Here is a 23,537-nt window from a genome sequence, read left to right on the forward strand (position 1 = left end):
AGGTTCGTCTAGTCAAGGCTATGGTTTTTCCAGTAGTCATGTATGGATGTGAGAGTTAGACGATAAAGAAAGCTGAGTGCCGAAGATTGATGCTTTTGAACTGTGGTGTTGGAGAAGACTCTTGAGAGTTCCTTGGACTGCAAGGAGATCCAACCAGTCCATCCTAAAGGAAATCAGTCCTGGGTGTTCATTGGAAGGACTGATGTTGAAGCTGAAACTCCAGTACTTTGGCCGCCTGATGCAAAGAGCTGACTCATTTGAAAAGACCCTGATCCTGGGAAAGATTGAGGGCAGGAGAAGGGGACGACAGAGGATGAGATGGTTGGATGGCATCACCGACTCAATGGACGTGGGTTTGGGTGGACTGCAGGAGTTGGTGATGGACAGGGAGGCCTGGCGTGCTGCGGTTCATGGGGTCGCAAAGAGTCGGACACGAATGAGCGACGGAACTGAACTGAACATTTAGTAAATGTTTCTTGAGTGCCAAGTAATGTACTTCCATGCGCTCTTGTAATCCCCACACAGCCTAGTGCAATGATGTCATCATTACTGTTCACAGATAAGGAACTTGTCCTCAGTCACACACTAGTCACAGGACCTGGGATTTGAACCTGCATCTGTTTGACTCTGGAGTCTACCCGGCACTGTAACCCCTGTACTCATCTCCAGAGCTGCTCAGATCCCAAGCCTGGGTGTCTGATGGTTTGGTTTAAGGACACTTGTTGATCCCCAAATCCTGATTTAAGTCAAGTTTCAGTTTGATTATCAGACTGTTGTAAGACAGATGCTTTGAATTCACCTATGTCATGGGTATGCACTGAATTTGGAACTATCTTAGGTAAAAAGCAAGGACATTTATATTTATAGATCATCCAAAAATTCCCTTAAGGCCTGGTTTCAACCCCCTCCCCTCACTAATTTCCTCCCAGCTTTCCTCCGTTTCCCCCGCCCACCTGGTACTAACAAGCAGTGAATGGCCGCCAGTGGACAGAGGACCAGGGCCCTCCACCATCCTCCAAAGTGGATGTTGCCCCGTAAACATCACCACACCAGTGGTTCTGGCAGAGGTGGCCCTGAGGTTGGCGTGGCCCCTGAGCCAAACGTAGCCCAGCCAGAGGAGGAAGGCTTTGGGCCCTGCTTCCCAAGTGGACGTTCCAGGAAGGAGTCAGATGATCAGAATTATGGAAACCAAATGGCCCTCCTTTGTTTAGAGAGAAAGAAAAAAAAGAAAAAAAAAACTCATTTTTGTGGTAAAGTGAAACCAGCCTCCAAACCAAACAATCTCTCTCCGAGCCGAAAATGCCAGCTCCCCAGAGCAGGCCCACAGCCTGGGACTCCGATGAACTGGTGGGAGGCGGTGCCACCGCCTTCAGCCACGTCTCCTCAGGCTTCTCAGCGGCGAGGGTCTCTTCTGCTCTGCTCCTGAAATCGCTGGTCTCCCAGGCAGGAAAAGAAAATGAAAGGAGGGGGAAAGTGAGAAAGGAGTCTGCTGGACCCAGGCTGACCAAGGCTGACCCAGGCTGACCAAGGCTAACCGAGACAACCTCCACCTCTCCTGCCTTTCCTGTTGGGAGGGAGCAGAGGAACTGCTGGAAGAGCGCAGGGGAGGGAGCCTGGGCCCGGACGTGTGGTTGTACTGCGCCCCCTACCGCTCCCCCCGCAGAATGCAGCCAGGAGTCACAAGGCCTCCTGTGGCCGCGCTGTGGTGGGCTGGTGGCTCCGTGGGCAGGACCCCACACTCCCATGTATTACTAGAGCATGTGCAGCACCCAGAGCAAGTAAATATAGGTTGTCATTGGCCACGCCTATCCTGGGCTTTGTTTCTCCTCTAATACGAGCTTTTCCTGGAACGGAGAGGCCCTTGGTGTGGACACTGGGGAATCCAGTCCTAGTCCTGGCTTTGCCTCTGACTTGCTGTGAGATCATAGTTTACTACAGCCTCTCTGAGCCTCCATTTTGCATCTGGAAAATGAGCCTAGTGAGTCCTGCCTTGCCTTGGTTCCCAAGGTCATAGTGAGAAGAGATCAAGCCTGGCTTTTATCCAGAGGTGGTGGCCAGACTGCCCACGTGCTGATGCGAGCTCTCCTGTGTAACACTTGGCAAGTGTCTCCATCTTTGTCTGTTGCTCACCTTTACAGGAAGGGAATAGGGACTTCCTCGGTGGCCCAATGGTTAAGAATCCTCCTGCCGGTACAGGGAACACAGGTTCAATCCTTGGTCCAGGAACTAAGATCCCACCTGGCAAGGGCAGCTAAGCCCATGGGCCAAAGCTAGTGAAGCCTGCGGGCTCTAGAGCCTGGGCTCTGCACCAAGAGACGCTGGCATAAGAAGCTGGAGCATCGCAACTAGGGAGTAGAACCCACTCACAAATAGAGAAAGAAAGCAAATAGAGAAAGCCTGCGCAAAGCAACCAGAACCCCCTTCAGCCAAAAATAATTTAAAAAATAAAGTAAAGGGAATAATAGCCTTCCCTGACAGCACTACTGGAAGGTAAAATGGTTATGTGATGTGTGTGATGACTTAGAGCACACAGCATGCCCCAAGTCTCACTGTCATCATCACCATCATGGACAGAAAAGCATCTTGAAGATAATGCCCAGTTCAAGCCCTGTGTGATCTGCCTCTGTCCTCATAAGCTTTTAATTGTTCTCAACACACTCACTATTCTGACATATTCCATAATCTGCCAGTGTCTGCGGGCTGTGTGCTCAGTCCCATCTGACTATTTGTGACCCCATGGACTATAGCCCGCCAGGCTTTTCTGTCCATGGAATTTTCCAAGCAAGAGTATTGGAGTGGAAATCTTTTTCCTACTCCAGGGTATTTTCCCGACCCAGGGATTGAACTTGCATCTCCTGCGTCTCCTGCATTGGCAGGCAGATTCTTTACCACTGAGCCACCTGGGAAGCCCAGTCTGCCAGCATTCATTCTAAATATGAGGGGAAACTCCAGTATCTTCCTGTTACACTTAGGAAAAGTCCCCCAAACCCACCATGATCTACAAGGGCTTGATCAGCTGGCCCTGCTGCCTTTTCTAGCCTCGTATTTTACCCGCTGTCTCACTGAAATCCAACAGCCTTGTCAGCTTTCTCCTAGCTCCTTAAGACCTGGGCTGCTTCTTGTCCCAGAATCTGTGCAGGTCCACCTCTTTGCCAACCCATTTCCTCTCCACCTGGCCTCAGGTCTCAGCTCACAGAGCCTTTCCTCAAGGAAATGTTTCCTGACCTTCCAGATGAAAGTCTGCCCCCTGATTCTCCTTCTTTGTACTGAACACAATTTAATTAAATAGTAATATGTGTAATAACAGTATTTTTTTGTGCTTTGCTGTACTTTCCTCATGATTTCTCCTCCTCCAGAACTCCTGTTCACTCAGCAAAACCCAATGTTCATTGTATTTCCTATGTGAAGCCCTCCCGCAAACAGCGTTACTCATTAGAACTCTAACTGAAGTTTTGATTTAGTAGGTGACCTCTGTCTGGAAGGTGTAAGAGTGTCTGCATTTTGTTCTGCTAATTATCCCTTCTCCTTAGGCTACAGACCCAAAGAATAACAGGAAATAAATGCCACTTATTATTAGCAAGTTCAATATCTGATGTTCCCCAGGACATAGATCTTGGCCACATCCCTAATTCCAATAGATAACTAAAACACTGGCCATTAAAAAAAAAAAAAAAGTGAGAGGCTTTGTCTATTGTGTTCAGTTCCAGACCTAGCATAATGCTTGGCACATGGTAGACATTCAAGAGAATATATTTTTAATAAATAAATGTTTAAATAAGCAACAAGGCTATATTGTACAGCACAAGAAAATTTAGCCATTATTTTGTAATAACTTTAAATGGAGTATAATCTATAAAAATATTGAATCACCATGGTATACACTGGAAACTAATATAGTATTATAAATCCACTCTCCTTCAATTAAAAAATCTTGTACTGAAGACTAAGTAAATGTAGTATTTTTACTGCTTCAAAAAATTGAATGTGTTTAACAACTATCTCCCCTGCAACTTCTATAAAATCCATGAAAACAGAGACCATGTTTCTCTTCTAAAAGCCTGTGTTTCTAGTTCATAGTAGGTCTTGAAGAAATATTTTTTGAATGAATGACTTGGAATAATCTCCCTACCTTTTCACCACTTGAAGGTCTCCCTAGACATCAGGGGAAACTGTAATTGGCCATCCCTTTTTCCTCCTTCCATGGAGACTCAGTGCTTAGAACTCAGATGTGTCCTCCAGCTCCTGTCTCATGTGGGTCTGGTCCTTAAATCCTATCATGGAGGGCACGAAGCTTCCTAATCTCCACTCAGGCAAGTGATTAGTGTCAATTGCATTTAAATGTCATTAGAGATATCAATTTCCTATCAAATGCAACAGCAGCATAGCATCCTTCCATTACACATGGATTCCTTTCTGTCTTCTAGGCATTTATATTCACAACTTGATTAAAGGGGCATATTTATTCATCTTCATATCACCTACAGTTCCTACTACAATCTTTTGAACAAAGAATGCTGAGTTCCCAATAAATGTTGAGTCATGAAAGAATGGCTACCATATGCTGAGTATAGTAACTTCTCAGCCCTGCTTCTGGCCCCAGAATCTGAGATATGATGAAGTTTTTAAGGAGTTCCAGATTAAAGCTGCTTAAGTTTTTCCCTGGACATCCATTAGGATAAGAAAAAGAAATCCCCCAGCTCCAGATTCCTCCCCCGCTTGAATCCATCTTTCATAACTACATTGGCTAAAACTTCCAAAATCATCACTTCAAGTTTTTCTCCAAAAACCTCCAAAGTTCTTTACATAGCCACATAGGCTTAGGTCCAAATCCCTCGGTCTAACTCAAAGAACTTGGACCAAACATTTTCCTATACTGATCTTTTCAAATCCTCCTTGTGTCCTACCCTGGAGCATCCCTTTTGTTTGCTCTGTCTTTGCTGTTTTCCATTTCTTCCACCAGGAATGCATCTTCCCATCTCTCCCCCAAAACTCAGCTGCTGTTATGTTCCCTGTGACCTTATCATGTCACCCACCTAGAGGGAGCTGCTCTCTGTCTTCTGAAGCCAAATGATGTTTTGGCTTAGCTACTTCTTGTATCTGTCAGCAATTTTTTTTTTAATTGAGATATAATTAGTTTCAGGTATACAACATAATGGTTCAGTATTTTTATATATTGTGAAATGATCACCACATTAAATCTAGTTAACATCCATCACCACACATAGTTATAATTTTTTCCTTTAGGATAAGAACTTTTAAGATTTACTCTTGTAAAAAAAATCATGCTGTACATTGCATGCTCATTACTTATTTATTTTATACCTGGAAATTTGTACCTTTTAACCACCGTACTCATTTCACCTACCCCACCTACCCCTGCCCCTGGTAACAACCAATCTGTTCTCTGTATCTGTGAGTTCTGTTTTTGGTTGTTTTTTTTTTCTTCTCCTTTTTATATTCCACATATGAGTGAGATTATACAGTGTTTGTCTCTCATTGTCTGACATTTTACTTAGCATGATGCCCTCAAAGTCTATCCAGGTTGTCACAAATGGCGAGGTTTCCACTTTTATGGCTGAATAATACTGCATTCTACACACATATGCCCTAATTTCTTTATCCATTCATCTGTAGATAGACACTTAGGTGGATTCCCTGTCTTGGCTATTGTATCAATAAACAATGTTGAATCAACAAACTTTTCCCATGAATATGACTCCTGTCTCAAACTAGACCTAGACTTGAAGCTCCCAAGGATCAGTCTAATACCTTCTCATTTCCCCTCGGTTGTGCCTGGTCTGTGGTAAAAGCTCACTCTGTGTGCTCACTGAGACTCAGTTGGATATACAGGTTAGAAAGCATTCAGGCAGAAGAGCTTGCGTTCACTCTAATGGATTTTACAACTCAAGTTTATATTTCAAAACATCACGGCTTTTCTAGTGTCTTCTAGGACTTGGTTGATGGTCTGCAGGAGGCACCGAATATGAAATTATCAACTTGCCTCACTCCTCTTAATCCAGTGACTTCCTTTTTACAGATGAGAAGCCCTTCACTGTGGAAGATACTTATTTGCTGTGTCCAGCACCTATCTTAAAGGAAGTTGGCATGTAAGTTTCCACCAGCAACTAAACCCCACAGCCAGGGAAGTGAGAGGAGGACGGGGCGGACAAAAGGAGAAGAGTCGCTCTTCACTGTCATTATGGAACCTTTCTCTAGACTCCTCCAGATAATGATGGTGGTGCTATGAGTGCAGTGAGCTAGGCACTGCATCAGTGTTTCACAGAGGGGACCTTGATTCTCCCAAGATCCACTGTAGCCTGCCAGGCTCCTCTGTCCATGGGATTCTCCACACAAGAGTACTGGAGTGGGTTGCTATTCCCTTCTCCAGGGGACCTTCCCCAAACGGGTCAAACCAGGGTCTCCTGCATTGCAAGTAGATTCCTTACCCTCTGAGCCATCAGGGAAGCCCAATGAACCATCGCAATCTTACAGATGTGCAGTCTGTAGCAGAGAGAATTTAAGTAGCTTGTCGAGGTCACATAGTGAGTGGAAGAGTATGAGTTCAAAACAAGGTCTGTCTGGCTTCATCACAACTACATTTCTAGAAAGCTCTCAGGCTGCCCAAAGCGCTGTCGTAAGGAAACTCAGAAAAGAAGCTCAGCAAGGCTAAGTGATCCACAGCTGATTCAGGACCCTACAGTCAGACCCTCTGAGGCCATGTTCAGTGTTCCTCCGTGTCTTCATCCACACTGCCCAAGCCTCTGTGAACTAATTTACGGAGAAAATCTCACAGTGATGCATTTGTGATAAGTGCTAGTGAGATGAGATCAAAATATTCAAGAGAAGGAAGAGAATTAGCATCCTGAGCAAGAAAAAAATATGCAGGGAAACAGACAAGCAGTGTTGGTGAGAGAAAGAAACTAACCTCTCTGTAAACACATCTCTAACAGACTGAAGACAGAATGGTAGCTTTAAGGAAAAATGCTACACTTGTTCATCTGAATTCTGCTTTCAATCGTTTGTTCAAATCACAAAGCCTCCAAATCTAGTTGCCTGACATCAGCTCATGATGCCACTGATTCCACAAACTAGCCCTGTGTCCATGCTGCAGAAGGCAAGCTTGTGTCTCAATGAGCATCTTCTAGATGGGAGGAAATAGAAGGCAGGTTAGCTCATGTGCTGCTGTACCTTTCTGTGTTGGCTGGGTGGTAACAAACCATCACCATCAGAATCTCATCACTGAGACTCCAGATAACAATTGTACAGTTTCTAGCTTAACCAGTTCATCCCCCGCTGATTTGGACCGTTTGTTAAGACTACCTCTTCCTACCTACTACAGTGTGGCAAGTAAATTAAACGGGAGCAGCCTCTGCCCATTCAATTCTATTTGCCATGATGTAAGAAAGGCTGGATACACTGCCTTGCTGCACCAGCCGGGTGTATCCTGACATCTCTCTAGGGTGTTAGAGATGGATGGGCCCCTGGAGAGCATCCTCCGTGTTTTACAAAGGAGCCAGCTCAGAGGGTGGTTTAGAACGGAGCCCCCGGGGCCCTGTGTGTCTGCACGCCATGCTGAGTATCCCTGGTCCCCGTGTCGTTGCAGGAAAGCCGCACTTCAGGTCAGCATGAACGACGGCCTCTCCTTCATCTCCAGTTCTGTCATCATCACCACCACACACTGCGTAAGTCCCTGCCTTTCCCTTGACCGAGAACATCACTGTCATCCTCATCTCCCTGGCGAGTTTTTTCCAGTTCTGCATTCTGTTAACTGAGCTTTGACTCTGGCACTGCGAGGCCAGCCTTTGGCCACCTCAGGGGCTGTACACATGTCAGGAGTGTATCAGGAAGGCCTGTGCCTCCCAGGTTCCCCATTTCTGTTACTAAAAGTGAGACCTGGACACACTGGCATGACCAGACGGTACGATGGGGCCAGGGCCTGTGCAGTATGGAGTGGGGATGCCTAGATGGACTGGGTTTAAGAGAAAATGCACAGAAGGAAATGGCACAGTATATACAGAAAACCCATCTTAGGGAGTTTTTCCTCTAAAAGGAAGCAGGGGGGAGGTGGGTGGTGCGTGGTGCAGTAGCTGAAGGAAGAGGTGGAGTAAAAAGAGAGGCTTTTATTTAGAATTGGAAAAGTTGCCACTTGTTAATATGCTTGTGAAAATAATCCAGGGGAAAATGGAAAATTCATGAAGTGGGAGAGAAGGGGAAGGGACCTTGGCCCATAGGGGTAGTGAGGCAGAGGGCAGACTGTATCCTCTGCCAGCTCCTCCGATGCCCCATCTCTGGGTCCTTCATGGAAGGTAGTATTCATTTCTGGCTACCATGAGATCACCTGGAAAGCTTTTTAAAAATATGGCTTCCCTGACCAACTGGGACAAAGTCTGTGCAGCGGGCCCCAGCTTTGGTGGGTTCAGAGCCCCCTTGGGAGTTCTCTTGTGCAACTATGGCTGGGAACCCCTGGGTTTATGAGGTTGCTCCCACTGTCAGTGTCTTGGAGCTCAGCCCGTCAGAGAGCAGTCAGGGCTTTGTTAGCTCATATACAGACCTCAGCTCCTAATACGAACATTTCCAAAAGGATCTTTGTTGAATATTCAGTTTCTATTCTACCAAATGCACTTTTCCCATGAGATTGCTCTGCATGCTAAGTCACTTCAGTTGTGTCTGACTCTTTGCGACCCTATGGACTGTGGCCCACCAGGCTCCTCTATCCTTGGGGACATGCCCTCCTCCAGGGGATCTTCCCAAGCCAGGGACTGAACCTGTGCCTCTTATGTCTCCTGCATTGGCAGGCAAATTGGAGACTTCTTTACCACTAGCACCACCTGGGAAGATCACTCTAGAGACTAGCATTTTGTGACCTGCTGGCCAACTTAGATAGGTACCTTAGTTACTTTCCAGCTGGCCTTTGGAGGGCATGTCGTTAGAATCCCTCAGTGATTGGGGTTTGTGTCCTTAACACTATCCAGGTGGATGAGGGAGAGCAGTCAGGCCCTGGAGCTGGACAAGATAAACATGAATTGTTTCCTGGAGGAGCAGGAGGCCAGGCCTCACGAGGGACGATGCACCCAGCTTCCTCAGTTGTCCCTCCTCCACCTCTCCCCCCACACATATACAGTCCATCCTATGTTAGGAGCCACTCAGCTTTCTTGACAGCTGGGTAAACCAATGCAGTGGGTACAGACAACGGAAAAGTTCCACTTGACCAAAGTAAGAGCCTAGCGTCATCACAGAGACGTGTCAGACTTGTCACCCCTGAGCGATGTTTGTGTCTCAGTCACACCTCAGTGGAACCTCAAATCTGGAGACCAAATCTGAAAGCTGGATGCGGGAGCAGTGACATGTCTCCAAGCATGCCCTGCCCGATTCTTTCAGAAACTGACCCTGTTGGAAACTGCCAACCTGCAGGAAATGATTAAAATACCCCAAATCTAACAACGCCATTCCAGATTCCTCCCCGTTTTGGAATGACCCAACAGTTTGGGCCTGTGTTTCTCATTATGTCTGACCGGACCAGAGAAACAGCCATGTCCTGAGTCGCGAGGGCAGGGAGGTGGGAAGGGGAAATATCTCGGGACCAAGCCTGTGGGGTGGCAGGGGCAGGACGATAAACTCAAGTCCTGGGCCTCTAAGCCAAAAAGAGATGGTGTCCTCACTGACATAACCCAAAAGGAAAAGAACTCCCAGTCAAGTCACTCTAGTATCGCCCCCTCCCTTACATTTCCCATCTCCTTAATCTGAGAGCAAATCACTAAGTTTTCTGTTCAACTAACCCTTGATCACCATCACCTCATAACATCTGCATTATTCGCCTTTCACTTGAGAAGGCTGCATATCTATGACAAAGTTATAAGGACCCTAAGATTTTAGATCCAGGTCCATTCACTCATTTATTCAACAAATATTCACTGATCACGCACAATGTGCCAGATGGGCACTGCCCGGGGTGCTCAGGATACGTTAGAAGACACAAAGGACAAAAATCTCTTATCTCACAGGGATGCAGGGGAGAAAGCAGACAGCGAACAATAGACATAACAAATGAATCACACTCTATGTTAGAAGTGATATAAGCTCTAGAAAAAAAAAAAAAAAAGCCAAGGGCATTCCATGATGATCCAGAGGTTAGGAGTCCATGCTTTCACTGCTATGGGCCTGGGTTCAATCCCTGGTGGAGGAACTAAGATCACACAACCCATACCACCAGAAGTAAAACAAAGAAAAGAATAGAACCAAGTAAGGGAATTTGGTACTGCGTGAGTGAGTGAGTACAAATTTTAAATAGAGATACATTGAGAAGTGGCGTTTGAATAGAGACTCTGAAGTTAACTGTGAGGGAGAATTTGCGAACGGTGAGCCCCACTGCTCAGAGCCCATCACCAGGGGCAGCTGGTATATTCAAGGAAGAAAGAGGGCTGGTGATTAGTCACAAGGAGAGAGTGAGGCAAGCAGTAGGCAGTGAGGGTATGGGATGGAGAGTGGAGGGTCTTGTGAGAACTTTGGCTTTTGCAGAGGTGCAACGCAACCTGGCTTGCATTTGAAAGTTCACTCTGGCTGCTGGAATGGCCAATAGGAAGACAAGGATAGAAGGACCTTGACTGGTTAGGAGGGTTATGGCAATATTTCAGGCACAAGTGATGATGGCAACTTGACTCAGGTGGGAACAATGGTGACGAGAGAAGAGATCATAGTCAGATATGTTCCGAAGGCAAAGCTAGCATATTTCCCAAATCGTTAGACATACGGCTTGAGAGGAGAGGAATCAAGAATGGCCCCAAGGTGCAGCCACTATGGAGAACAGTATGGGGGATCCATAAAAAAACTAAAAATAGAGTTGCCATAAGATCCATCAATCCCACTCCTGGGCATATATCTAATTCAAAGGAAATATGCATTGCAATGTTAATAGCAATACCGTTTTGCAATAGCCAGGACATGGAAGCAACCTAAATTTCCATTGACAGATGAATAAATAAATAAGATGTAATTTACATATATACAATGGAATATTAATCAGCCATGAAAAAAAATGAGATAATGCTATTGGCAGCAACAAGGACGGACCTATCGTTGTACTAGGTGAAGATTGTCATACTAAGTGAAGTAAGTAGAGGAAAACAAAGTACCATATGCTACCGCTTATACGTGGAATCTAAAATATGATACAAAGAAACTTCACATAGAAAACAAACTTATGGTTCCCAAAGGGGAAAAGGGATGGGCAAGAGATAAATCAGGAGTTTGGGATTAGCAGATACAAAATGCCATATATCCAATAAATACTATATATTTAATAGATATATAACAAGGTCCTACTGTGTAGCACACAGAACTGAATTCCATATCCTATAATAAACCATAATGGAAAGAATATGAAAAAGAGTCTATATACTCATATATAAATATAACTGAATCACTGTGCTGTACACCAGAAACTAACACAACATTATAAATTAACTATACTTAAGTAAATAATTAAAAAAAAAAAAAAAAGAATGGTCCCAAGGGCTTTGGCCAAGGAGTAGCCCTCAGTTGACAGGAAGAAGGCTAAAGCCAGAGAGGATCTGAGGCAGAGGAGGAATCACATCAGTTTTTTGTCCACTAGTCCCGTGGCCTATGACTGAGTTATTTAGCCTCTAGGTACCTCAACTTCGTAATCTGTAAAATTAGAATAATAATAATTTGCATCCCTTCGCAGTATGGTGAGTATTAAATGAAATGATTATGTAAAGGGCTTGGTAGAAGGGCTGGCCTGTAGTAAGTGTTCAATAAATGTTAGTTGTTATTATAGTGGAAGCTTAGTCAAAATGATGGACCTAATTGGAGATTCTTCCCAAGGAGTTGCTCCTCACTTCAGAGTCCCAGTGTAACAAAATAACTCTTTCAACACAACATGTAGTCCTGTGAGAACATGTTTGTGGCTTGATCAAACCCAAGTGATTGCAAGGGGGCAGACAAATTGGCCAAAATCATCCAGAGAAGAGGACCTATAGTGAAATATTCAACCCCAGTCCCCAGCAGGTCCTGTAGAAGCTCAAATTAAAAGGACTAAAGCCATCACTGGACAAATAGAGATGCAAGAGGAGTGGGTGGTCCTCCAGAATATGAAGGTCTTGGACTTCCCTTTGTTTCTTGGGCAGCTGGTTTGAAGGACAAGGTTTTTAGATCAAAAATGATCCCTTGGGTCTGAGTAAAGGGTTAGTCTTGTCAGTGCCAGTTGCAGCCTGCCCAGTCCATCCCCTGGAACCAAAAATAATTTTAAAATATGTAGTTGAACCTGTTCTTTTCTCGCTTTATTTGGTGCCCATTTGGACAACCATGTCACAAGTTTTCAAGATCTGCAATGAATAACTATTGCCTCTGCCAGGAGCAGAAATTCCATGAAGTTTTACAGGAAAGACATTTTTCCATCCAAGAACTAAAAGATTCCTATACAAATGGTAAACTTTGTTGAGCTCCATGACTATAGAAAATGGTCAAAGATCCAAAGCTCTCTCTTCCCAGCATATTTGAATACATCCCATCTCTAAGAGTCTTCACCAGCCTCCTTTTTTTTCCCCAGCTCTAGAAATAGGTTGAGAAAAATCACCCAAATGTACTGCTCTAAGGGAAATAGCAAAAAGCAATTTGTCATTTTGATAACAATGCAAGCAAATTTAGGACCTTACCAGAACTTTTTATGAAAGATTGTCTTCTTTTATGTAAATAACCTTAAAATTGTATAATTTTCCACCTGAAGTGTACAAAAACCAGAGAATCATCCAACAAGTATTTCTCAAATTCTTCCTGTGTCTCTGGTGCTCCATTTACATTTTACAAGTCGCTGTCCTTAAGGAACTTAAAATCCATTTTGAGACGTGAATCCAACAAACTCATAAAAGAGTATGTAATAAAGAACAAGGTTGTGGGAGCCAGGTGTATAAATGCTGTAGGATTTCAGAGTAGAGAAAAAGGGGAGAATCCACGAAGAGTCATGAGGGCTTCATAAAGGAGACAAAACCCAAGTGGTGGTTTGAAAAATGATAATAACAGGTGAGAAGTGGAAAGTGACCTTCTGCTAAAGTGAAACCAACCTGAGCAGGACTGGATACGGCCATAAGCATAGTTTGTTCATGGTCCCTCCCAGGAAACATGACTTTTTTTTTTCCCTCTTATTTTGTATCAATATCTGGGGCCTTCTAATTGAGGTCCATCTCTCAGGTTGCCAATTACTTTCCTAGGATGTGCACTCCACACCCTTGGTCACCTGGTGATCAGCAGTGAGACCCAGCTGATGCTCTTCCCTATTAACTATTAGGATTTGATTAGTGTTGGTTTCCAGGTTGGAGAATCACAATCTTTGAAGAGGAGACCTAAAGTTAGACATAAAAGTCTAAAATCAACACTAACTCAGTGGACACCCTCTCTTTCCTCCTAATTTATATGATCAATAGCCTGGCTACAATGGTGTGAATGTGAGCATGCTCAGTCACTCAGTCGTGTCTGACTCTTTGCAACCCCATGGACTATAGTCCACCAGGCTCCTCTGTCCATGGAATTTTCCAGGCAAGAATACTGGAGTAGGTTGCCATACCCTCCTCCTCCAGATCTTCCTGATCCAGGGATCAAACCCACATCTCCTGTGTCTCCTGCATTGCAGGCTGATCCTTTACCCACTGAGCCACCAGGGAAGCCCCACAGTGACAAGGCTGAGTAAATCTGAGAGGACTCATGTCAGTTCCTATTCAGAGAAAATTTTTGAATTAAAATAAAAATGCAACAGACTTAACCCTAAGGCATCAAAACCAGAACAAATGCTCTATGATTACAGCATAATGGAAGAATTAAGAATAATATTGAGTCAAAAATCCTAATTTCAGGTTCTAGCCCTTCCATTTCCTACAGTGATCTTGGGCAAGTTAATCTGAGCCTGTCTCAGTGTCTGTCTTGTTGTAAAGTTTAAAAAGTGACAGCTGTGTGTTAGTTCATTGATATTCCCTCTCCTTGCTGAGTAAAAGTCTAAGGGACTATCTCATTAAAAGATTTGCTGTTCATTATTTATAAACAGCCTATTTTCCCCTGATTAAGAAGTATGCTTCCTTCTGAGTCCATGATAAGCCTGTTCCAACAGGCTGGGAAAGACTGAAGATGTTGCCTGCATAATAACGAGGGAAAGCAGCACCAGTAAATTAGATCTGGTGATAAGTCAAACTGGGTTAAGCTGCAGTTTCTTCAATATTTTTTGTATAGTTGATTTATAATATTGTGCAAGTGTCAAGTGTACAGCAAAGTGATTCAGTTTTACATATATATATATATAATTTTTCAAATTCTTTTCCATTATAGGTTGCTGCAAGATACGGAATATAGTACCCTGGGCTATACAGTAAATCTTGTTGTTTATCTACTTTATACATAGTGGTGTGTTCTGTTAATGTTCACTATTTTTGAAAAAAAAAGTTTTCTCAGTAAATGAATCATGGAGACTATTTAGAAGAATGAGTCAAAACAAGTATTAACTAAATTTGATGTGTCATTACCACATAGAAGATTTCTAGTATTATAATTTAAAATATGCTATCACACCCAGCATGTCTGGAAGCGTCTTATCACAGGAGGTACCATTTCACACAGATGAGAACTGCAAGCTCAGAATTTTCTGACAGCCTAGATCCTCCAGCGTGCCCTGAGATAGCCACAACTCACTGGGGTTTGGAGCACATTTGACTTCTATATGGATGAACATAGTACCAATTTGTTTCCCAAGGGTTTTTAAATGATTTTATTCTTCAGATTTTCATGAATTGAGACAGTTCTTTTCCAAAACTAATGGGATTTTTCCCAGAAAAAGAGTGAGAAAAAATGTGTGTGTGTGCTATCAAGATCAAGATTCAGGGCAGGCTCTGGCACATGAGGATCTACAGCACAAAGCAGACAAAACCATTGCGACTGATACAGAATCTAAGTAACTGCATTTGCTAAGTCCAAGGAACACAAAGATAATGCATGGGAAACAGACAAGTACTGCAAAGATTTGCAATTTGACATAAGTGCTTTCATTGAGAAATGAACAATGCCCAGTGATACGGTGAAATGGAGTGTCTGGGGAGTCAAAGAAGGATTGATTCACAAGAAAGATGATAAATTTGCTCAGGGTATGGCCTGGGTGAAGGTGTGTTTGAGGCCCATGTGGCTGTGGTTAGTTGGGATAGGATGTTAGGAGAGAAGATAGAGATAACTGGGACCAGTTGGAGAAGCCTTCCTTAGTTGGAGTTTTTCTCTAGTGTTTACTTTAAGTATAATACAGAATGCTGTTTTGATGTTGAATGCCAATATCTCCTCATTTAGGAAATAAACATTTTTCATCTTCAAAAAAAGAATCTAGAGGAAAGCAGTGTCGTAGGAAAACTGTCATGGCCTGAGTTTGCCTTGGAGTACCAGAAACCAAGGGCCCTTGTGGCTCTGCTAGTAAAGAATCTGACTCCTATGCAGGAGACCTGGGTTTGATCCCTGGTTTGGGAGGATCCCCTGGAGAAGGGAAAGGCTACCCACTCCAGTATTCTGGCCTGGAGAATTCCATGGACTATATAGTCCATGAGGTCACAAAGGGTCAGACACAACTGAGCGACTTTCACTTTCACCAGAAACCAAGGCGATGGTAACTTAAATAACCTGGATGCTGCCAGTGAAGGCTGGGGTTGCACAGGCAGCCTTGGTTAGGGCTAGCTCAGAAGACAGTGTGCTGGAGCCATAGAAGAATGCTCCAGTGGCTGCAGCAAAGCGAGGCTTCAGATGGAGGTCAGGGGGCATCTTCCAACCTTGTCTGCAGAGTTCTATTCTTAGCAACTTCCTGGGTTCATTTTGTAAGTGAGTTCAATTCTGTTACTAATTGCTTTGAAATAACTTAGGAAAATAAAAATCCAGCCCAGCTTTGTAGTTGTATAACTATCTAGGTAAACAGACAGTTGGCGTGACTGCCCTTGCCAAAATTTCTTGAATTTCACCAGCCTGGTAGGGAATGAATCCAGAACCTTGTGCTGAGTGGCAATCTCGCCTTCCAACTTAATAAAAAACTAATGCTCACTCTTCAGAAAAAGTAGAAATCAGAGAAGTCATTTTTCTTCTATTTCTTTTCCAAGGTAAACAAAACAGTCCATTAATCAAAATAGGTAGCTATCTTTGAAGTAGCTAATTCATACCAGCAGCTATAAGCATGTGGGCCTCTTCATTAAGTAAAGTAGTTTAGAGAAGCAGTTGCTGATGGTGAACAGAGCCAAAGACTGGGACTGGCATGTATGAAATAGTACTATGGTCCAAGTGTTAGGGTCTCAGAGAAGCGCGTAGCCTGTCTTTGCCCTCCAGAACATACAAACTAGTTATCAAGGCAGAATACATACTCCAAGAGGTAAATGCTGTATTTGGTGGCATAAAAGGTAAATATTATATTTGGGGGTGCAAAAGACAAATACCACAGGATATCCAGAAATTCTTTGTCTATTCTAAAGACTTGTGAGCCTCCACCCAGGCCTGTGGATAAGTAAGTTGACACAAGCACTGCACACTTTGGGGAGAGTCCATTTAATGGTCCTAGCGGGTTACCAGGTTCTAACTGTAACCCGAATTCTCAATTACTTAAGAAGGCATTCATGACTTCCTGCAAAAGGGAGCTGGACAAATTCCAGAAATTCAAGAATAACATGTAGACGGCTCACGATGTACTGAGCTCAGAGTGTCTTTTTCCCAACAAGACCCTCCCCAGTTTTTATTTCTCCCCAATTGTATTTCTCAATTACAGGAAAAAACTCATGGAGAAGACAAGTCCCTTCCAAACAACCAGTGGAGAAGGGCAGGACCAAGCCCCACACTCCAGTTTTGCTTATAGATTCTTCACCCTGACATCATTCCACTGCCTGTACAGCTCACTCCCGTGTGCACCTTTCTCCCATCTTTCTCCTTATCCATTTAGCCCCCATGTCTTCACAGAGGGTGAAGAATTCCTATCCTGGAAGAATAAGGGGTGTCAGGGTTGGAGGGGAAATAGGAGACTGACATTGCAGAGTGTTTGAATGACAAAAGATGGAGTCTGGGTGATGGGAAACCATTCAAAGAAAGAACAAGGCAATATTTTTGGAAGATTAATTCAGCATTTGTTTATTCCAAGTCTTTTAGCAAAATATTATTTGTCTGGATGTCCCTGATTTATAATTTGGTCATTTGGAAAGGAACAGGCTCCAGTTTAGTGTTCCATTATTTGAGGTGAAAGAAACTTTGTTCCAAGAATGACCAATTCACAACCCTAGGGCTACAAGTGATTCATTAGTGTCTCATAATCAGCCCCTGAAAAAGGATGGCTGTTACTTTCTTATTGCTGTAATTATAGGTGATATGTCCTGTGAAAGATGTGGCTTAGCAAAGTACGAAGGAAAGACTTAGTTGAGGAAGAAAAGTAGGAACCATCATGGACTTTGGGATCAGATCAGTGTGGCTAAAATCCCAGGCCTTAAACAGCTGGCAGTGGTCCTAGTACAGAATAGATACCCAATGTTAGTTTCCTTAGGCTGATGTTATAGGTTCTCTAAGAATCAGTGCAGTGACAGTCTCTGACTTCTGATTGAATTAACAGGAGAATGGTATCTGAGCCTAAGGAAGTTGATAGAACCTTTCAACTTGCTGAAGGAACATCTTTCAAGTATCATATTAAATAGTAAGGACACTACAAAGGAGAACCTCAAAAAACTGAATTGAGACCGAAGATATAAAGATTTGATAGACATTTTCAATATTTCAAGGGCTGGGCTCTCCTGAGGTACAACTGCTTTTATTGTGTATATCTAAGGAGTAGAATGGGGCTTCCCTGGTGGTTCAGATGATAAAGAATCTGCCTACATTGTGGGAGACCCAGGTTCAATTCTTGAGTTGAGAGGATCCCCTAGAGGAGGGCATGGCAACCCACTCCAGTATTCTTGCCTGGAAAATGCCATGGACAGAGGAGCCTGGCAGGCTACAGTCCATGAGTTTACAAAGAGTGGAGTAGAATAGGCTGATGGATAGTTTGTGGCTTAGTTTTGTAAAAGGTCTTTCTGATTGGGTGCTCCGTACAGGTGGGAGTCAACTCCCTGTTGTGGTTATATTCAAGTCCAGGCAACTTGATAAATTGGCAGAATTATGTAAAGGCCATTCATGCATCAGATAGGCAACTGGACTAGAAAAACTTTCAGACTTCTTCCAATGTTGAAAGTGAAATTCTAGAACTAAAAGTGATCTAGTGAAAGAGTAAGGCAAATACTATCAGTCCTAAATGGTGTAACAAATGAGCTTGGCTTTTATATTTTGAAAATAAAGGAAAGCCTTTTGTTGGTGACACTGGAGATAAGTTTCTCTTAGTGTGGTTCAAACTAGCCAACCTTCGCCTGATACAAGTGAGATTATATTTCAGACTAAAGTGAGCTTAAAGCTCCTCCCAAGAAAAATTTGTTTTCAAATAACTTCAAACACACCATCTCATTTACAAACAATTAATACACTAGTCACAAATCACTCTCATCTATTTATTATCTGGCCTTAGGCGAGACATATATAATTCAAGGTGTGTTTTGTTTTTTTTTTTTTTTACAATATCCTAGTATTTATTACTATTATTTTAACAAGATGAGCTATGGTTTCTTGTACTGTCATTAGAAAGGCTGAAAGACCACAGGAATATCAGAATGCCAAACTCAGATGTCAGATGTTGTTTATGAACTGAAATAAAAATAGTTTGGCGGCATCTCTATTTTGATAACCCTTGTATACATAAGAATCTTTTCAAATATGTTTTGGAGGATTGTGCTGATTTGTTTTTCTTGGATGTTTGAGGAATTGACTTTCAGTATTTTTATCTCAAGGCATTTTAAAGAATGTTTGCCCTAAGTTTGAAATTTCCTTGTTTTGAGAGTAAATGAGAAAAAAAAAAAAAAGATTTTTCTGAATCTATACTTGAGGAAATTCAGATAAGCACATAGCAAGAAGGTAATATTTATTTTTAGAAATAAAAATTCCAAATACTAATCCATAACCAAGATAAATAAAGAACCAAACCCAGCAGTTGAAAAACACAGACTGATATATTGTGTTTAAAATATATTCTGCTTTATTTTATTTATAATAAAGCATGCATTCAACAAAATAAAAGGGCACAAAGGTTAAAAATAAAAGTATGAGAAAAATTATGTCAAGGGAATACCAAAATAAAGTTAATATAGCTATATTAAACTTTTTAGCTAAAAATCTTTATTGATAAAAAGAGGACCATTACATAATGTTAAAAGGAACCATTAACCTAGGAAGTATAATTCTAACCTGTACTTCATGACATATCCTCAACATATATGAGGAAAAAGCTGACCAGATTACAAAGAGAAATTGATAAATCCACCATCACAATAGGACATTTTAAAACAGTTCTCTCAGTAATTAATAGGTCAAGCAGCCAAAGGAATCAGTTGAGTTCAGTTCAGTCACTCAGTCATATCCAACTCTTTGTGACCCCATGGACTGCAGCATGCCAGGCCTCCCTGTCCATCACCAACTCCTGGAACTTGCTCAAACTCATGTCCATCAAGTTGATGATCCCATCCAACCATCTCATCCTCTGTTGTCCCCTTCTCCTCCTGCCTTCAATCTTTCCCAGCATCAGGGTCTTTTCCAGTGAGTCAGTTCTTCACATCAGGTGGCCAAAGTAATGGAGTTTCAGCTTCAGCATCAGTCCTTCCAGTAATTTCCTTTAGGATTGACAGGTTTGATCTCCTTACGTTGTCTTCTCTAACAGCACAGTTAAGAAGCATCGATTCTTGGGCTCTCAGCTTTCTCTATGGTCCAGCTCTCACATCCATATGTGACTACTGGGAAAACCATGCTTTGACTAAACGGACCTTTGTCAGCAAAGTAATGACTCTGCTTTTTAATATGCTGTCTAGGTTGGTCATAGCTTTTCTTCCAAGGAGCAAGCGTCTTTTAATTTCATGGCTGCAGTCACCATCTGCAGTGATTTAGGAGCCCAAGAAAATAAAGTCTGTCACTGTTTCCATTGTTTTCCCATCTATTTGCCGTGAAGGGATGGGACCAGATGCCATGATCTTCATTTTTTAAATGTTAAATTTTAAGCCAGCTTTTTCACTCTCCTCTTTCACTTTCATCAAGAGGCTCTTCAGTTCCTCTTCACTTTCTGCCATAAGGATGGTATCATCTGCATATCTGAGGTTATTGATATTTCTCCCAGCAATCTTGATTCCAGCTTGTGCTTCGTTCAGCCCATCATTTCGCATGATGTACTGCTGCCAAGTCGCTTCAGTCATGTCCGACTCTGTGCGACCCCATGGACTGCAGCCTAACAGGCTTCTCCATCCATGGGATTCTCCAGGCAAGAACACTGGAGTGGGTTGCCATTTCCTTCTCCAATGCATGAAAGTTGAAAGTGAAAGTGAAGTCACTCAGTCGTGTCTGACTCTTAGCGACCCCATGGACTGCAGCCTACCAGGCTCCTCCATCCATGGGATTTTTCTGGGCAACAGTACTGGAGTGGGGTGCCATTGCCTTCTCTCGATGTACTCTGCATATAAGTTAAATAAGCAGGGTGACGATATACAGCCTTGACGTACTCCTTTCCCAATTTGGAATCAGTCTGTTGTTCCATGTCCGGTTCTAACTGTTGCTTCTTGACCTGTGTACAGATTTCTCAGGAGGCAGGTAAGGTAGTCTGGTATTCCGATCTCTTGAAGAATTTCCCACAGTTTGTTGTGATCTACACAGTCAAAGGCTTTGACGTAGATGTTTTTCTGGAATTCTCTTGCTTTTTCTATGATCCAACGGATGTTGGTAATTTGATCTCTGGTTCCTCTGCCTTTTCTAAATCCACCTTGAACATCTGGAAGTTCACGATTCACGTACTGTTGAAGCCTGGCTTGGAGAATTTTAAGCATTACTTTGCTAGCGTGGGAGATGAATGTCATTGTGCAGTAGTTTGAACATTCTTTGGCATTGCCCTTGTTTGGGATTGGAATGAAAGCTAACCTTTTCCAGTCCTGTGGCCACTGCTGAGTTTTCCAAATTTGCTGGCATATTGAGTGAAGCACTTTCACAGCATCATCTTCCAGGATTTGAGATAGCTCAACTGGAATTCCACCACCTCCACTAGCTTTGTTCATAGTGGTGCTTCCTAAGGCCCCCTTGACTTTACATTCCAGGATGTCTGGCTCTAGGTGAGTTTTCACACCATTGTGGTTATCTGGATCATGAGGATCTTTTTTGTACAATTCTTCTGTGTATCCTTGCCACCTCTTCTTAATGTCTTCTGCTTCTGTTAGGTCCATACCATTTCTATCCTTTATTGTGCCCATCTTTGCATGAAATGTTCCCTTGGTATCTCTAATTTTCTTGAAGAGATCTCTAGTCTTTCCAATTCGATTGTTTTCCTCTGTTTCTTTGCAAAAAGAATAAATACCTGAAAAAATTATTTAAATCATGCAGTTAAACTTGATCTAGTGGACACACCGTAATGCTACAGCAAAATGTTTCAAATAGGATCCAAAATTTGGGGGTTGCATAAAATGAGGGCTATACAGTTATAAGATTAATGAAAAACACCATTATTCCATACATTTTAAGAAACATATCTCTGAAATTGGAAAATTTCAGAGATTAATGTATCATAATCTCCTAGTGTTTTTCCCTAATGGCTCATAAAATAATGAGTCATCCTACAATGGATGCATCTTAAGTTCATTAAAATATTTCCCAGCAGTCTGTGCTGTACCCAAAGTAAAGATGATGAAATATATGCTGAGCAAAACTTATTTTTCACTCTCCCCCAATCACCCCTACCAAGAGTGGAAATGAGAACTCTATCCTTTCTCCTCTGGAGAGTGGGGGCCAGGCAGAGGGAAGGAGCTGATCACCAACCACCTTACAGCCAAATCCATGACATCTTCATAGTGCTGCTGCAGGGCTTATGGTGTATAGGAAAATCTCATGTGCTTGCAGTTTCAAATAAACCATTTAAATCTTTTATAAGTCAAATTAAAATCATAATGGAAATTAGAAAATAAAGTAGTCGATTATAAAGATTCATCATACCAAAACTTGTGGAATACAGCTAAAGTGAGTCTTAGACGGAAATGTGTATCCTTAAATATATATGTGAGAAAAGAAGAAAGGCATAAGTTGATTAGCCAAGCGTTGAGCTCAAACCATTACAGAGAAACAATGGAGTAAGCCCCTCCAAAAATAGAACAAAAACAATAAAGTAAGAGAATAGAAAACAAAATAGAGAGAAAACAGAGTTGTGGCCGCTGCTGCCAAGTCGAATCAGTTGTGTCCAACTCTGTGTGACCCCATAGACGGCAGCCCACCAGGCTCCTCCGTCCCTGGGAGCCTCCAGGCAAGAATATTGGAGTGGGTTGCCATTTCCTTCTCCAGTGCATGAAAGTGAAACTTGAAAGTGAAGTCGCTCAGTCGTGTCTGACTCCTCGAGACCCCGTGGACTGTAGCCCACCAGGCTCCACCATCCATGGGATTTCCCAGGCAAGAGTACTGGAGTGGGTTGCCATTGCCTTCTCCCAGAGTTGTGGGGAAGGGAGGTAAAAGAATAAACATGTATTCAAAGAACTGTGTTCTCATCGGTCAGTTCTGGATGAAAAGTGTTAGTTGCTCAGTCATGTCTGACTCTTTGCAATCCCATGGACTATAGCTCGCCAGACTCCTCTGTCCATGGAATTCTCCAGGCAGGAATACTGGAGTAGGCAGCCATTCCCTTCTCCAGGGGATTGTCCTGACCCAGGGATCTAACCCAGTTCTCCTGCATTGCAGGCAGATTCTTTACCATCTGAGCCACCAGGGAAGCCCCCAGTTCTGGTTGGGGGACACACAAACTCCCTTCTGTCACAGGTTCAGGCTGTGCTACAATGAGATCATTTACTGAGTGAACAAAGAAAACACATGCCAGTTGAGCTCATCCCTCACTCCCTTCATGGGGTCGCAAAGAGTCGAACACGACTGAGCGACTGAACTGAACTAAACTGGACTCACTCCTTTCGAGGTCTTTCCTCCTATGGAAGCCTTTGTACACAAAGTGAATGTTATAAAGTGTTGTGTAGTGTTTACATTTTATTCTCCACCATTCTTTTCTAAGTTCTTTTTTTTTTTTTAATGTGGACCATTTTTAAAGTCTTTATTGAATTTGTTACAATATTGCTTCTGTTTTATGTTTTGGTTTTTTGGGTGCGATTGGCCAAGAGGTGTGCAGAATCTTAGCTCCCCAACCAGGGATTGAACCCATACCCCCTGCATTGGAAGGCAAAGTCTTAACCACTGGACTGTCAGGAAAATCCCTTACTCTCTGCCATTCTTATCAGGAACTAAAATTTTCCATGTTACTGTGAAACCCTTGATATCTGTGGCTGTTTGCCCCTAGGGATGTCTTCTGATCACTGTTTTTTGAAGTTTATGGTTCTGCTTTTTCTAGCCTCTCACTTCCTGGTCTTCTATTTTAGATCCCCTCCCCCCCCTCTTTTCTGATTTGA

At 42.8% G+C, this 23,537-nt stretch overlaps 1 protein-coding gene across 1 annotated transcript in view; it reads left to right on the plus strand.

Moving 5' to 3' along the window:
* ANTXR1 (ANTXR cell adhesion molecule 1) overlaps nucleotides 1-23,537 on the plus strand; it is a 255,318-nt gene that overhangs the window by 115,407 nt on the left and 116,374 nt on the right. Inside the window, exons 11-12 of the mRNA XM_027555677.1 lie at nucleotides 6,038-6,107; nucleotides 7,604-7,682. Of these exons, the coding sequence (XP_027411478.1) occupies nucleotides 6,038-6,107; nucleotides 7,604-7,682 (149 nt within the window). The remainder of the gene's footprint in view (nucleotides 1-6,037; nucleotides 6,108-7,603; nucleotides 7,683-23,537) is intronic.

The sequence above is a fragment of the Bos indicus x Bos taurus genome, chromosome 11 (genome assembly GCF_003369695.1).
Source record: "Bos indicus x Bos taurus breed Angus x Brahman F1 hybrid chromosome 11, Bos_hybrid_MaternalHap_v2.0, whole genome shotgun sequence".
NCBI classification, from domain to species: Eukaryota; Metazoa; Chordata; class Mammalia; order Artiodactyla; family Bovidae; genus Bos; species Bos indicus x Bos taurus.